This window comes from Rhinolophus ferrumequinum, chromosome 2, assembly GCF_004115265.2.
Source record: "Rhinolophus ferrumequinum isolate MPI-CBG mRhiFer1 chromosome 2, mRhiFer1_v1.p, whole genome shotgun sequence".
Taxonomy (NCBI): Eukaryota; Metazoa; Chordata; class Mammalia; order Chiroptera; family Rhinolophidae; genus Rhinolophus; species Rhinolophus ferrumequinum.
Window position 1 is genome coordinate 100,430,904 of NC_046285.1, and position 17,615 is coordinate 100,448,518.

Sequence of the window (17,615 nt, forward strand, 5' to 3'; positions counted from 1 at the left end):
TGACTTGTATTCATCTTTTGTTATTGGTATATATTATTACAATTTTAATACAGTTTTTTCCTTCCTTAAAATGTGTATACATTTTTTTGGCACCTTCTGTATTTACCACCTAAGGTAAGAAACAGAACAAAACTGTATCCCAGGGTCTCCTAAGTGTCCCTCCCTCACCCACCAAATGTAACTGAGTCTCCTGAACTTTGTGTTAATCATTCCCCTAATTTTCTTGTAACACCTATGTACGCATCCCTAAAAAATAATTATTTAGTTTTGCTTGCTTTTGAACTTTATATAATTAGGATATATATTTTTTCGGATTTTTTTCTGTATAATACATCTTGCTGTATGTTATGGCAATCCATTCACTTTCATCTCTACATACAATTCCATTGTAAGAATATCACACAACTTATTTATCCATTCCTCTGTTGTGGACATTTGGGTGGTTTCCAGTTTTTGCTGTTACAAATGTTGCCATAAGCATCTGTCCACATCTGCTGCCTATGAAGAGAGTTTCTGGAGTGTTTTTTTTAGCAATGGAAATGCTGGGACTTAGGGTAAGTGTGTGTTCAGTGTTTTGAGAGAAACGTCAAGCTGGTTTCCAAAGTGGTTAATTCATGCTCCCACCTGCAAAGTGTGAGAATAGTAGTTGCTCCTTATCCCGTCCAACATTTTCTATTATCTTCCTTTTCATTGTTTTTCCAAACACATTTATTATTCACAATAGTGAAATGAAATGGACATTTTTATCTGTATCTCACAGGTGTGGAAGCTGAGGCTTGGTGATTCCAAGTCATTAGATTAGGTTTAAGGAGCATAGGTTCTGGAAATGTGTTATGTGTAGGGAGGAGATCATGTCACCCAAAACCAATTCGTAGAAAACCTACCTAATGATCCATCATCTTATGGCCGGTTTCCTTCAAATTCACCTCTTTGAAAGTTTTGCATCTGTTTGGAAGCTCTTAATGTGAAACTAAACACAAAGCAACATAACTGAATAAAACTAAATAAACAAAATTGCTTAAAATTTGAAAAAAGGATCTTTAGAAAAAGTGACTAAAAAGACCCTCATGTATTCACAAGGGGTAAAAGGATGCCCATATGTTTTTTTAAACTATTATCCATAAATCACAGCAAATTTGATGACTGCTTATCAAAGATTTAAAAAAAGTCAGAAATGCCCTCAGTAGTAGTCAACAGTTACAAAAACAAGGTGGCAAATGAGGATGGGACGTGGGAAAGAATGCAGAAACCTTTGAAGCGGGATTGAATTTTAAGGTAACTTGACTATCAGGCAAATGGATCACAGACAAAGTGGTTTCTGACAAACTGACCTAGACATTTTTGGGTTGTTACAAAACTTAGGGCAGAGTTAGGACTGAGCTATGTGAGGAGGCGCCAGGTTGTCCATCATGGTAGGTTCTGGAGCTACCTTACTGCCTCCTCTCACTTCCTCGTTACTTTGCAGTCCCCGGACCCCTGAAGGGTCGCGCTAAACTGGAAGGAATCAGAGTTTGGGAGAAGAGAAAGCACTTCTTCCCTCAGTCGGTGCTTCTGCCAGGGGTGACGCCACAGAAACCATTTGTGTGTGTGTGTGTGTGTGTGTGTGTGTGTTAGAATTAAGCTTGTCTGCAAATGACAGAAAACCACACGTATGAGTGGTTTAAGTGAGAGAGAAATGTTTAGTTTTCTTTCATGTGGATGAATCCAGATGTGGGCAGTCCAGGGCTGGGGTAAGGGCTCCACAGAGATATGGGGCCAGGCTCTTTCTAATGCCACCCGCTCTCCTTGAGAACTGGTTCCCTTGCACTAACCATCACCTCCTCATTCTAGTTAGCAAGCTGGGGAAGAGATGAAGGAGAAGGGGCAAAGTATGCCCACCAACCCTGCTTGAAGGAGGTTTTCCAGAAGCTGCCACACTCTACTTCCATTTAGATAACATTGGCCAGAAATTTGTCACATGGGAAATCAAGCTACAAGGGAGGCTGTGAGGTGTGGTCCTTCTTCCAGGCAGCCGTGTGCCCAAGGGAATCTATCACTAAGGAAAACAGATATTGGTGTAGACAACTAATAGGTTTTGGCTTTCTAAAATTCATTACTGGAAGAAAGGTACAGGTATTTTAGCTGTGTGAATCCTACTGTTTTTGCATGTTTTAACATGCAGGCCATTCTGCTTGACAATTAAAATCAAGGAACACACAGTGAAATCCTCCCTCCATCCCTGGGTGCCATCTGGTTAGTATAGGAAGAAGGTGAAGCTGAAACTTAGGCCACTGCTATGAGGCTGCCAGCCTATGGGCAGTAAGGCCAAAGGAAGAGGAATTTCCTCCCCCATCAAGGTGGACAAGGAGAATACGGAGAGAAGAGTTCAAGGGTCCCTCTTTGTTTGACGAGAGTCAGATCTGGATCATGGAGTACTTGTTGGAAAAGGGAACACTGCTTTCTTATTAAACCTGCGTGTGTGGCTCTCAGGCAGCATTCCTAACAAGCAAGGTAGAACAAACTTTTTCAGCTATCACAGTTTCTGTTTCTACCTGGATGGATTCTCCATCGATGGAAGACACCCTGGAGAGCACGTATAATCCAGTCTCGCTTCCCCTGCCCCACCAGGAGCCCCAGGCAAACGCGATCCTCCCCAAATTTCTATCTCAGAGAATTCTTCTAATTTCTAAGGCCAAAATCCTTGAAGTTGTCCTCAGCTCCTCTCTTTCTCATACAGCATATACAATCCATCAGCATACCCTATCGGCTCTGCTTTGAGAGTAGATTCAGAATCCAACCACTTTTTACTTCCTCTACTGCAATAACCTCCTTGGATCAGCCAACTGAACAGGTAAATGGGAGCTGAAATCCAGTCACGCTCCACTCACTGTGCCTTGTGCTCTGCTCCAAGGCTGCAACCATTTGAAAGAAAGGATGCTCTTTTCAACTTGCACAAGACGCCCTGCAGATAGACAGGCAGCTGCCTAGTAGGTTAGCTTATGTCACTCCTCTGTTCAAAAGTCTCTCACTCAGAAGAAAAGCCCAAAATGCCACGATGGCGGCCGTACGTGACCTGGCCCTGCTACCTCTGTAATGCCATCTCCCTTTACTTCAGCCGCACTAGCCTTCCTGCTTAATCTCGAATATAGCAAGCAAGGTCCTGCTCTGGGGCCTTTGCACTTCTTGTTCCCTTTGCCTAAAATGGCCCACTTTCCTCCACAGCCTTCCAGTCTCTTCACAGGGAGCTGTTCCCTGATATCCTAGCACTCCATCCCTGCAATCCGTCTTTTTTACCCTCCATAGCCTGTTGTGGGTGACGTTGTGTTCTCAAAAAGATACATTCAAGTTCTAACCCCAGTACCTGTGCAAGTGACCTTATATGGAAATAGCATCTTTGTAGATGTAATCAAGTTAAAATGAGGGTGGCCCGACTGGATTAGGGTGGCCCTAATGCATTGACTAATATCCTCATAAGTATAGGGAAATTTAGACAAAGAGACACACAAGGGAGAATGCCTTAATGAAGGAGGCAGAGCTTGGAGTGATCCATCTACAAGGCAAGAAACACTAAGGATTGAGGCAAGCACCAGAAGCAGAGAAGGAGACAGGCCTGGAACAGATTCTCTCTCAGAGCCTCCAGATGGAACCAGCCTTGCCGACACCTTGATCTTGAACGCTGGCTTCCAGAACCGTGCGACAATAAATTTCTGTTGTTCTAAGCTATCCAGTTGGTGGTACTTTATTACAGCAATCCTAGGAAATTAATATGTCACCTGACATACAATATGGTACTTGTTGATTTGTTTGAGGCCTGCCTCCTCCATTAGGAGGGAAAGGACCCTGCGTTGTTCACTGCCATAGAAAAAAATCTTTTTTATGAAAGGCGGCCATTTTTTAAGAGAGACAGCGCAGCCTTTAATTGCCTGCAAAAACCCGCACGTAACCACTGAGGTGAGGGAAGAAAGTGGCCGCATACGATTATTTGTAATAACAAATAATCATACTGTGTATGTGTGTAAGACTTTTCGTCTTCAAAACACTTTCAAAACATTAATTAATCCTTACAACAGCATCAATGAAATGGAAACTAGAGGGAGAATTTGAGGTATGCAAAATTTAATTACCAATATTAAGATTTGGCACACATCTAACACTCCTCCTACTGGGGCAGTAAACACATTCCATGCCTTCTCCTCTCCCTTTGAAAAAACGAGTACGGGAACCTAGTTCTTATATGTCAGGAAGGAGGCAAAGCTACCTCTGAGAAACCCCAAGGGAAGGTTGAGGTATCCATGCATCAGAGAGAGGGTGCCTTCGTTCCCTTTGGAATTCCCTTAGGATCCAGGGATCTAGTAATCTGAGGTTGCAGCTAAGGGGAGCCATGGATACAGGGTGGGCTGGTTTTGAACAAATGGGAGGGAAATTCTGTCAGGTCATAAGATAAAGCTCAGCCAACGATCTCAAACCTAAAATAAAACAAAACAAAACAAAATCGTGGTGACTTCATGGCACCCTGAGTCACAGTTGGGTACTTTGTGAGGACTTTGTTAGCATCATCTGGGGGGTGAAGGAAAGCTTGGCTTTGTACCGTGGGCACCATGGAGCTGCTTCTAGAACCCTGAACTTTTGAATGTTCTAGGCTGGAGGGGTGGAGATCCAGCGTTCATGCATTTAGAGGGGGAGGACCTGCCCAACCCTTCTGGAGCAGAAAGAGTGCTTCATGCCAGGGGCCATCAGCCTCCGTATCCCCCCGCATGTGGCCTATTGGAGGGGGCTTTCCCAGCTCTCAATCAAGGACTCCTGCATAGTTCCTCATTTCTCAAATGTGGCCTGGGTGTAGCAAGTTCCTTCTAAAGAGCACAGTAAGGAAAGGGGGGAAGCAAAGGGTAACTGCCCAGAGTAGAACCTAACAAACTTCACTGCCACCAGGTGATTCGGCTCAACGTCCATAGTCGTAAACTATGTTGATAACCCAGGCCCTTGACATGATACGGTACAGATAGTATGTTACCTCTGTGATCTTCCCTGCCAAACCCAAAACCCTAATCTTGAGAAAAAGACAGCCGACAAATGCCAATCGAGGGGCATCCTACAATATGCCTGACCAGTACTCTTCAAAATTAACAAGATCTTCATAAACAAGAGAAATCTGAGAAAACATCACAGCCAGGAGGAGCCTAAGTAGACACGACAACTACATGTAACGTGGGGTGCTGGAACAGGAAAAGGACATGAGGAGAAAACTAAGGATATCTGAATAAACTACGGACTTTAGTTAATAATGAGGTATCAATATTGGCTCATTAATGTTTGCAAATGCACCCTACTAATGTTTCAAACATCAATAATAGCGGAAGTTGTGTTCTGGGAGTGGGCGCGTGGTGGGTGGGGAAATGGGAACGCTCCATACTCTGCTCAATTTCTCTGTAAATCTAAAACGGTTCCAAAAAAATAAAGCTTATTTATTAAAAATAGACAAATGAACGAAGGGCATGGTTGAGAAGGCGTGGAGGGCTGTCCCTGAGACTGTCACTCAGACTTCAGGGGGTCTGCCTGACACCCTCGGACACGCAGGGAGGGGTTTTTAACCCGGAAGCTCTCCAGGATTTTGTGCATTGAGCAAGGCTGCACAATTTCTTTGGAAGCCTTTTCAGTTCCCCTCCCCCTTCTGCAGAAACTCTCACAGTCATTTCTCCCTTCTGCTTTTCAAATTAGCAAGAAAGAGACATTATATGAAGAGACAGGCCAGCAATGAAGGTTTAGACAACTCTTTTGTCATCATGGAACGTCTAACACTGCTCAGAGCTTCATCATAGAAAACACATAAAAGCGTCTGCAGGGCTCAATTCACTGCTTCCACACCAATGGCTGTGGGGCCGTGGGTGAATTGCTTTACCTCACTGCACCTCAGTTTTCTTATCTGAAAAATGGGCATAACCACAGGCTCTCTCTCTTAAGGCCATTGCAAGAACTGAATAAATCAGTATATGTGAAGCGCTTAACTCAGAGCCCGGTTAGCATTAAGCACTTAAAAAATGTTTATTGTTCTTTTTTTCTTCAGGCTTCATTCCTCCTCTGGAGTACTTAGGGCACTTCAGATGGTACAGAATCGCTCTGACACTAAGGTCTACTTTAAAAACCTGCGATACACAGTGGTAATCCAGCATCTACCTGGCAAGTTTCTGTTTTCTTCTTCCTAGCTCACGGTCCTGACCCTAGAAATCGAATTCAATAAAACCTTTTGAAAGAGCAAGCTGGAGGTATCTGTCAAAATGTAGAATCATTTTGAACCAGCAGTTCCTTTGCAATGTACAATAATTCTAGCATAAGGGCGTAAGATACATGCAGAGAACACTTATAATGGCAGTGCACTAGATGCTTCCTTCCCATCAGTGAAGGAGAGGGTACATGAATTAGTACAAACATGTACTCTGAGGCAGGGCCGTCACTGGAAACAATGAAGTAGGTCTAAGTGTGCTACTGTGGAAGGAGGCACATTATACATTGTCACGCAGGGTGTCATGCGGGGTCTCTGGTCCTGATCCCCGCACAAGAATACAGGATATGGTGAGGCCAAAAAGAAACACCCACGGAGCCATAGATAGGGGAGTCATACCACTATATTCTCGCTGGCGGCTGGGTTGGAGACACAGGAAGCAAACATCTGCCAATACCCCAACAAGGGGTCTTCCTGCACCCCAGTCTCTCTGGCGGCCTGGCGAGATACAGGAAGTAGGATCCACAGGATCCGCAATCCGCCGTCCACTTCTCTGCCAACCAACCCACCCCACTTGCTAGCTGCAATCCGCCGTGCACTTTTCTGCCTGCCAACCAATCAACCAACCAACCAACCAACGCACCCACGGCAGTTCTATCAGTGGCTAATTGGCTAACTGGTTACAACTGATGGCCAACCAGTCACAGCTGATGGCCATCACTACCTGAGCCAGCACCTTTCCATGTGAGGCCGAGAGCCTGGAAACTGCTCTCTGGGACTCTGTCCCTACATATATGAAGTGAAAAAACTGTGCCATGATATGTACTGTGACGTCTTTTCGCATGGGTGGAGATAAGTGTGCGCTGTATATGATGGGTAAAGGAAAAAGTCCGGAATGGTGGACACAAAACAGTTGACAGCAACAGCGAGGCATGGATTGGGAGAAGTGGAAGGCATTTTAACTTTTTATTTAGTAGTGTTTACATTTTTAATAAGTAGTGTCACTTTGTGTATTTAACATTTATCGAGCATGTGTTATGTGCCAAGCACTTTTAAAAGGGTCTAACATGTATGAACTTACTTATACTTCATAACTTAAAGCATTATTATCCCTATGTTATTGTTGAGATAAACTAGGGCACTAGTTTCATTTGTTCCCTCATGTCAGACAAAACTGGGACTCAAACCCAGCCAGTGTGAGTCCTGAAGACCCGCTTTCAGCCGCTCCACTAGGTGTCCTTTCTGAACATCTGTAACCTGATCCTTCCACCCATTTCCTGCCTTTGCTCATGAGCCATTACTTCCTATGTCAGTCATTTCTTTTGATCCCACTTGCTTTGGTTCCTGACATTCTTTGTGGCCACTGTGCAGACTATTGAAGACCATGAGATGGCAACGAGGAGAACTGGGAAGGAGCTTTAGACAGTAGTTAGTTCTCAGCTGTGTGGTGGCTTGGATCACATGGAGTCTTGAGACCGAAACACTAAGAATAATCTGCACAGGAGAGGTGGTGAGGGTAGAACTTCTTTTAAAAAACTCCTACCACTATTCAAGGCTGCCTCCCATAACTTACAGACACGGAGGCAGATGAGGGTGACTGGCCTCAGTTGAACATACACCCTTTCCACTTTGGGTTTGCAAATCCCATGGAATTCTTTTTCTGTTCCTTTCCTTTTCAAACAAGCATTAAAGCACGCTTCAGTGCTCCTTTCTGCCCAACGGTGCAAACAGGGAGCCTGGGCCTCAGCTAGGCCGTCAGGCCCTCAGGAGACCGGGAGCCTGGGCCTCAGCTAGGCCGTCAGGCCCTCAGGAGACAGCCTGCACTGGAAGCACTGGAGAGAGAGGGCACAGACTTCTGCTTGTAGCAGGGCAAGCCTGTGAAGGGATTCTCTTGTGTATTGCACAGGGCTTCATTTGGCTTCCCAACCTTCCATGTCAGGGAAAGACAAAACCAACATGATATGGTGTACGTACTTGCCAAACTTGTTTATTTGCCATTCACTAGTTATTATATTGGATTTACAGAAGATACTGTGGTAGGTACAAAGAAAGTAAGGCTCCAGTGGTTCCCAGGCAGCAGCAGGCCAGCTGCCCTGCACAGGGTGGCATGACAAATGCCCTGACTATGCACAGTGAACCACGTAAGACGGAGTGCCTGCTTTCCGGCGCTATCTAGAATCACCTTGGAGAGAGGCTTCTGGGGTGTTCTCTCATATTGTATCTGGTTTAAAACTTGTGATTGACAGTTCTCTTTCAGAACGTGTTCATTGTCAGTACCAAAGAGAAAGAAAACACACAAATTTCCAGGGTGCTTTGTGAACAGATCCAGTAACTGTTACACAAGTAGACACTAGGTGGGCCCTAGTCAAGTAAGACTGCATTTCCCATGGTTACTTTCTCAATACATGTGTTCTACTGTCATTTCAATTTGAAAGTTTATTTTTTTCCATTGATTTTTATACATCCAGTATAGCACAAATAACCAACAGTTCTTTTTTTTTTGCACATTCATTTCCCCTAGAACAAAAAGTGAACTTAAAAAAAAATTGGAACCATGCTATTTGCTCTTTACAAAAGTGAATAAAAAGTAGCTTGTTTTAAAGTCTAAAATAAACAAAGTAGAAAGAAGCATTTTTGTCTACAGTATTTAGCAAACATAAGAAAGTCTTTAGAAACACACAAAAAATTGAAAAAAGTTCTTACAGGTATTAACAATATTTTATAATGAAGCTTAAAATCTATTTACATACATAAATACAATTAACTTTGTTGATGCAACTCTTCTAAAAGTAAAAGATAATGCCAAGTGATCAGCCTTATCAATACTGATCTGGCTAAAGGGAGGGGAAAACTCCAAACAAACAGACACACAACCGCCCCCCCCAAACAATTATATACTGTAGTAAACAAAAAGGCATTTTGTTCAGGTGTAAAAAATGTTCTGAGATTATTGTTAAACTGATTTTTGATGTATAAAAGACCCCAAACATGTCATCCCCCTGAAAAGAAAAACCACCAAAAACAAAAAGCAGGATGGAATGTCCCAAGAAAACAGGTATTTCAGGAAAGAAATCTGCAATCCTAAATTGCAGGACATCTGAGTGAAACCATTCATTTCCTTTCTAATCAGAGCATTTCTGTTTATCTGCACAGAAACCCCAGGCAGCAGAAAGGCTGTCTATTAACTCACTGATTGCAATTTGCCCAGGAAGGCTTCTGTTGCTGCACTTGGACAGTAAGCAGACCCAAAATGGTCGGCAACATCTCTGTCCTGCTGGAAGAAACCCATAAGCAGGAGAAAAGCTGACTCACCATGTTCCTGTATGTAAAGGGAGGAGAACTCAGCTCTGCTTGTTCTGGACATGTGGTGTTGGGGTGGGGATGTGTGCTATCTCCTTATACAAAGTGGGAGAATGGACTCGAGGGTGGGGGTCGGGAGAGAGAAAGAGGGAGATATTAAGGGGCAGAGAGGGAGAGAAATAAAAGTATTTTAGATAGGGAGAAAAACAAAAAACTGAAATGAAATTCGTGTCCATGTTGAAATTATAAATAAGGGCCTGAATAAGCAGTAGAGATGGCTTATTTAATCTTTCTTCTCCTGGACCAGTACTTCCAGATACATCCAGTTATTACATTATTGGCTTAAGGGTCTCCCTGAAAAAAAGAACCACCTTAATTTACCTGAAGGTAATGAATGCAATTCCTTAGGGGGAAAAATGCATTGAGTATGAGACTTATCTCCAAAACAATGGTTTGGTTTAGTATTTTCTGGAACGATTAAATACTATCTATGCTGGTAAGGGTCTATGAAAATCTGAATGGCCAAACCAGTCGTCTACAACAAAGTGAAAAGCCCTCCTCAGACACGGCTTTGAGAGTGAAGATGCAGTGTGAGAGATTATCTGATTCCCTTCTAGGGCATTAGGCTGATTTTGAGTTGGAATACCTTCAGGTACAATTGATCTAAAAAATATAAATTTTTTTCCTTCATTTTTCTCCCAACATTTTGTCAGGTCAGATATGGCAACATGTGCTGAAAAGAACATTTAAATTCAATTTGGGGTAAATGGGCTAAGGGTCCTTTTCAGAAATAAAAATTTTAAATTTACTGACATTTAAGGATAATTTTACTGCAAAAATGTAATATAGAATAAAACATGAAATTGAATTGTGGAGGGAGAATTATGTCTAAAATCAAAATGAACATATTCTGAGTTTCTCCAAGATCTTCTAGCTCTTTTCTAGGTATGAACGACCTGACAACACAAACTGCTTTACTCTTTAACTCTTACCAAAGTGCTACTGCATTTGTGTAAAACAAATAATCAATATATATATACACATATATATAAGAAAACTCAAAAAACAAGTTGTTTTAAATAAGTCCAGTTGTCTTGCTGCCTGCAGCCAAAGATTTTTCTAATTGGAATCCTTAAATTTATAAAATAAAAATCAAACAGTTCTAAAGTCCTGCTTTCAAATACTCTTCCGAGTTGACCTGAAATTGTTTCAACTAATTTAAGAGGTACATTAAATAACAACCAGACCATTTTGAGCACACGTCAAAATCAGCAGTTAATATTTATATGAGTTGTACAACAACTGCATTCTGACCAAATCCTCCAATAAAAATAGTGCCATAAAATTTACAGTGACATTGGATATGTTTGAACTGTAGCCTTGGGCAGCAGTGACATCCTTCCTGTCATGCTAATGTGCAGGTAAAAGTGCACACACCCCACAGGGTAGGGTCTCAGCCAGGTGGAAGCAACACAAAGGTGGTGGTGAATGACAGCGTGGGATGGGGTCCTGCACAGGGGGGACAATGCTCTTCCATGTGACTTGAGACACACAGAGGGAAACTGGCTTGTTCGGGCCTGCTTCTGGGCCTACCTTAGGAAAGTTTAGCTGGAAGCCTTTGGCTGTCAAAGACACCCAGTCTAGTCCCAGGGTTGGGGAATAGCCACAAGTTTTGTTCTGCATAAATGAACAGGTACTGTATCAAAGAGGGCTATTTTCTTGGAGCTAAAAAAAAATCTGAACTCTGGATTCAGATGCTCTCCTTCGACCCCAGCACTGAGCATTTAAGGAACCCCTCAGTTCATTCATTCGATTGCCATGTGGATACAGCTTACTTTGGATTTGTTGTTACAAAGCATGTCTGAAATTATCAAGAGGCTATGGAGTGAGCAAATCCCTAGGCAGAAAATAAACCCTCTCCTGAGGTGCAATCATTGGCATCTGTATGAATGGTCTGAAACCAGATTTGACCTTCTCTGTTTGAAGGGAGGGGGTCAGATATGAGACCCTTTGTTGAGATTGGCAGAAAATTCCATACTTCAGATCTTTGGAGTGACCCTCAATATCAAAAAAGCCTATTAAAAACATTGCTGCATTAGCTACCAACTCGTTTGATTAACATTAAAGGAAGTTTAATGTAAACAATATTTAGATAACCAAGTGATCACATTACCCATCCTTTTTTCCCAGCCTTCTTCAATGTGATATATTTAACTTTGGCTACTATCAAAAACAAAAAAATGTAGTACTTGATATTTTTCTTCTTAATATAAGTACATTTAAATAATAAAAAAGTATCAACACATAAGTAAGTGTCTAAACATCATGATACATAAATATCTAGGGATTCCTTGTGGGAATACAGTAGTTGAAAATGACCCAAAGCTGTAGCTGTTTCTCAAAAAAAAACAACTACAGAAAAGTCCAAAAGAAAAGTTAAATAAAACTTACAGAAGAAGGAATCATATTTCTTTCAAATGTCATAGCAAGAAAAAAGCAAGCTCAAATTTATATATATATATATATATATATAAAAATAAAAACCACCCCAAATGCAAATATGCATTTTGCAATTTATAAGGTGCTGGAAAAGAAAATTAAAAATACGAATTGGATGACAAACAGAATGAGTTGTATTCCCCCCACTCCCAAACCAAAATTCCACATTCTTTGGAATAAACAACTTGGTTAAAAAGTGAAGTCAAGGGTATAAAATCTTTCTTTTATTCACAGCATTGCTAAATCAGAAGCATTCACAGTTTCCCTCTGGGAATCTTCCTGTTTGCTTTACAACGTGTCCACGTGGTGGTGAAGCGGACACCCTCAAGTTGTGTCAGGTTTGAAAAATCTGAGATGGGCCGACAGCAATTGCGAACTGCATGGGCTTCGGAAGCGCAGGCGGCGTGGGGGCCCCGGCCTGGAGCGAGGTCACATCACCGATCACAGGGACGCGCTCCCCTCCCCCGAGGCCGGTGGCCATGGCAGGGCCCAGACGGATGGCTGCGGGGCCCAGGGCCGGCCCCTGCAGAGGCTCCTGCGGGGACGACGGCGGGCGCGCGGCGGCGCGTCAGTAGGGCCGCCACACGGCCTCCTCCAGGCGCGCGGCGGGCGCCATGTTGGTGGGCGAGTTGCTGTGGCTGCCCTCGGCCTCCACCACGTCGCTCTGGTTCGGGAGGCTGGGGTTGAGCAGCGCGGAGCCGGTGGACGCATTGGTGCAGGGCGGCAGGATGCGCGGGGGCGAGCGCTCGCCGCCCACCATGGAGAACTGGTAGGAGCCGGCGGAGGCCCCGTAGTACAGGTGGTAGGAGGGCGAGCTGGCCTGGAACGGGCCGCCCTGCGCCTGCGACGAGCCGGGGTAGGGCGGCGGTAGGTACGTGTGGTAGCGCGTGGCCGAGCTCATGGCCGACATGCCGATGCCAATACCTGACGTGACGGGCGTCGGGGAGTAGGTGAAGGCCCCGGGGTAGTGCATGCGAGGGTCTGAGATGGAGGGGAGCGCGGGGAACTGGCGCGGGTCGCCGAAGGCCGTCAGGTCAGGTGCAGCTGCAGGGGGGGGAAACAGCGTGAGATCGGAGTTAGGGAGGCCACGCCCCCGCCGCCGTTGGCCCGCCCCCAGGAGGATTACCCAGAATGCTGCTGCCCAGGGAGCGGGTACGGTAATACATAGGAATATAAGACGACATATGGTATCGTGTAGTATACTGTGGTGTATAGTATAGTATAGGAATATAAATGTAATACACAGTATGTATAGACATAATATAGAATATATATAATATAGACGTAATATTGATATAATTCCAGGGTTGGCAAACTATACAGCCCATGGGCGAAATCTACCTGTGCCAATTGTTGTATGGCCCACAAGCTAAGAATGAGTTTTATTTTTTTAAATGGTTGAAAAAAAGCAAAAGAAGAAGAAGATTTCCTGACATGAAAAGTGTATGAAATTCGAATTTCAGTGACCACATACAAAATTTTAGTGGAATCAGCCTTACTCATTATTTTACGTGTCGTGTATGGCTGCTTTTGAGCCACCTCTGCAGAACTGAATGGTCATGACACAGACCACAGGTCCCAGAAAGCCTAAAAGATTCAGTATCTGGCTCTTTACAGAAAAAGTTTACCAACCCTCTGTATAATCAATATATTCCTACACCAATATTAATATAAATTTAATCTGTGATATTAATATAATTATAACAATATATAATCTATGACACAATATAACACTATCTAATAGTTACAAAAGGGATGGATGTATTAATAAAGTAATAGAATATATGCATGGTATGATGTTGTATCATAACAATATTAATATATAATAACATTATAATACATTATACGTAATATTTAGGTTGCACCATAGGAAATTGCCATATCTGTAGGCCTCAAACAGTTAAAAATTGGCACCTTTCTGTGAGTCAGTCTCTGCCTACCACAGTAGTGACTGAGTGAACGTTGGTGACTATCAGTACCACTCTTTCTACCCCTCATCTACCTCAGACTAGTTCCACATTTGTAGAAAGAATCCAGCCTCGAGTTCACCTGGATTCTGCACTACGTGCTTCACTAGTTTGTTAACATGAATGGCTGCAGAACCTTGATCTACTCCACTTTCGCACATGTTGAAATTTCACCAGGAATGGCAAAGCTTTGTCTATAAAACTCGTTTTGGTAGGGAGGATTATGCATGTATAGTTCCACAGAGTGGCTTTGGCTGGCCTTTATAGCATCCCTTTGTATTTTTCTTAACCACAGGCTGCCCTGGGGAACTACTAGGGGGTTTCGATGCCAGGAAGATTCCCAGTGTCCTGTAGATAAGTGTTTCTCAAAAGAGGCATGTTGACCACTTTTGTGCTGACAGTTATTTGTTGGGGTATGGAGGGCATTCTGTGCATTGTAGGAGGTTTCTCAGCTTTCTTGGCCTTTGCTCACCAGATGCCAGTAGTGTCCCCACTCCCTGAACGGTGACAACCAACAATGTCTCCAGATACTGTCAGATGTCCTGGAGGTAGGGGTGAGGGGGGCAACCTCTGTCTCCACCACCCACCCCTCTTTGAGAACCAACACTGTAGATGCAAGATGGTGTCCTGGGATAATTTCTATTTCTCAGAATTATTCATTAAACGACCAGGCCAGGACTATACTCTTTTCATCAGCAAACCCAAAAGACAGTAACAAAACAGAACGGAGGCAAGAATTAATGTTTTAAAATTTGTAAGTTCTCAGGTCAACATACAACATAACTCCAGGCTCAGAATGGCATGTGGCCTGTAACCTCTTGTCTTCAGGCCCATATTGAAACTTGAGTGAGCCAAAGCTTGCTCTGAAAGGAAAGCTACCAGGGTGGATTAATCTGTTTTTGGAAGGCATCGACCCTTGATCAACTTCCTCATATTTCAAGCCTATTATTCCGGCAGGGAGAGCTAGTGTGTTCTCTCTTTCTATCTCTCTTTCCCTCCCCTCCCCTCCCTTACCCTCCTTCTCCCTCTCCTCCCCTCAGCCAACCTCCCTCCCTCCCTCTTCCCCTCACCCCTTCTCTCCCTTCTTCTCCCTCCCTCCCCTCACCCTCTCTCTCTCCCTCCCTCCCTCCCACCCTCTAGTGGTTTTTTATTGCTCTAACACATTTTTTAAAAATGACCTCCTTTGTAAATTTGGGGTGAATGTGATGAGGGGATGTACTCCTCATCAGAGAGGTAATTAAAGTTTATAGAAACAACTGAAGTCTGCAGCAAATTTCTCCACTAATGAGGAAACCAGGAGTCTGACTTTCAAACAAACACTCCTGTTAATCTTTTCTGAGCGAGTCAGACATGTGGGCAGGGAAAAAGTTGTAAACTGACAGTGCTTCTAGGCTTGCCCTTCCACGGCCACTCTCTGGTTTGTCCTGAAGCCAGGCCGCACCTCATTCCACAGGGTTTGTCCCTGCCCGCTCACTGAGGCCATCTATGAGCAAGCCCTGTGTCACTTGTTTTTGCTCACACGGAGAGCTGTGACATGTTTGAGAGTTAACAGGAAGCTTTACTCCATTTTTCCAGTAAGATTTATGTAGTCTAGGGAGAAGCCGAGGTAGGAGGAAAAGCATTAGGCAAATATAATCAATTTGTTTTCATCTGATGCAATACTCTGGACACAAATAAATGACTCCTCCCAGTATTCCTCTTGCTTCATTTGCCCTGAGACAAAAAGGTGAATCCACTGGAAAATGAATGAAAGGTCACCCTGTTTCACAGCGATGTCTGGACATGCTCTGTCGGTCTGTTCCAACTAGTACGTGGTAAACTGGTGATGGTACCAAGTTACTGGAATCTTGAGTGAGTCCATGGTTTGTCACGGACATAAGTAATGGAATGATGTTATGGTCTTAGATGTCAGGGGAAAATAGTTGTTTCACTTTGGGCAGAATATCTGCAAGCTCTTAAATGCCGATTCTTTTTCTGTCTACACAGTACCGACGTCATACCACAAAAGACCGTTCGTTTGGCCAAATTACCCTTTTTACACAATTTGATAGAATAAAACAACTTCTGCCCTTTAGATATGTTTAGATTCAAGTGAGCTATTCAAATATTTGTTTTCCTTTTTATGTCCAGTCTGATGCCCCGTACCAAGCCTCAGTTACGCACAATTCACCCACCCGGCTCGTTTGTCCTTTTGGCTGGCCTGGTGCCCCTTATTCAATACCAGTGTGGGCAGAGGTGCGGACCCCTGATATACACAAGGAACTCTTAAAGAGCAGGACATCTGGGTGGTTCCGGTAGTTTAGTTGGAAATGGTTCCCCACTGGTGGGGACAAATGCCGTGAAGGCGCAGGTCTTCATTTTGCAGTTTGACGTGGATGAAAGCAACACCACTCAGGGCCCCTCCCACTGCCCCCAAAGGATTAAACAGCCTGAGCAGATAATGGCAGCCTTAAAAGGATCTTTTGCCTGACTCAGAATAATGCATGCTGTCTGTCGCCCAGGTTGGCAGCTAAACATTAATTTTTTTTTTTTTAAAGGAATAAAGAAAAGAAAACCTCCAGATGACAACTCTTTTCAGACAAGGTGTGGAGTCTGTCTGCGAAGGAAAGAGAGACAGACAGAGTGCAAGTCCCCCTTGCAGAAGGAAGCCCAGGTGGGGCTGGGGCCTAGGAGACAGGCAGAGCGTGGAACTGGGGCCTGGGGTGAAAGGGAAACGCAGGCACAGGACAGTGTGGGGTTCTCAAAGCTGGCGGCCAGGCAGCCACTTTTATGTACCTCAGCCCCCTCCTGCCCACAAGCATATGACTGCACTTTTCAAGCCTGTGCTTCAGGCTTGATTTCTCAGAGGGAGATCTGCTAAGTCGAAGAGTGTCCTCCCAGGCTGTTCTCTGCCCAGTGAAAGCTCATCTGGAATTCCCTCTGGTCCTCCCTCGAAGACTGCAGAGGATCATTCTGGAGTGCCAAAACGGAGCCTGGTTTGTATCTACTTCACAGCCTCATGCCATAAAACGTCCTTCCTTGCTCCTTGGGTAACTGAAGAAAAGGTTATTCAGAAGCGCAACTGTGATGCAGGATTTGGGGGTGCACCCTTCACTCCTTCCTTTAAAAAAACAAGTCACGCTTCCATTTGAGGAGGCCAGTTAGAGCAGGTAGCTTCTAGGGTTCTTGGACCATAAGGTACTGGTCTTGGGTGCTGATCAAGTCAAAACTTATGTAATGAACTCTAAGGACAGACGCACAACAGGGACATTTCCAAGGAAAACAGTAATTGTCTCAGACGTAGGCCACAGCCAGTTGGGAAGAGCAGTGCCACTGAGAAGAATCGGTAAAAGTTGACAAGTGCCTTTGGAATTGAACTGGTCTTGAGGGAACAGAACTTATAAAACAGGCTGAACAGACATCATACATACTTCCTATGCTACTTCCTGAAGTCCGTAGCCCAGCAGGTGCCTTGAAAATGTTGGCATCAATGGCTGAAAATAACATGAAAACTAGCAACTAAATTGGCTTTCTTATTTCACTGCTGTGCCCAAGAACACTTGAAGACAGCGGTTCTCAACTGGGGGTCAGTTTTGGGCCTTGTCTGCAGACATTTGGCAATGTCTGGAGATATTTTTTGGTTGTCGTGATGGGGGGGGGGGGGTGCTACTGGC

At 43.9% G+C, this 17,615-nt stretch overlaps 1 protein-coding gene across 2 annotated transcripts in view; it reads right to left on the reverse strand.

The window, feature by feature from the left end:
* Positions 1 to 12,206: 12,206 nt before the first annotated feature.
* Positions 12,207 to 17,615, reverse strand: part of RUNX1 (RUNX family transcription factor 1) — a 228,970-nt gene continuing 223,561 nt past the window's right edge. For both annotated transcript variants that reach the window (XM_033127971.1, XM_033127961.1), the window contains one exon: positions 12,207 to 13,039. In XM_033127971.1, the coding sequence (XP_032983862.1) occupies positions 12,564 to 13,039 (476 nt within the window). In that variant the 3' untranslated portion in view covers positions 12,207 to 12,563. The remainder of the gene's footprint in view (positions 13,040 to 17,615) is intronic.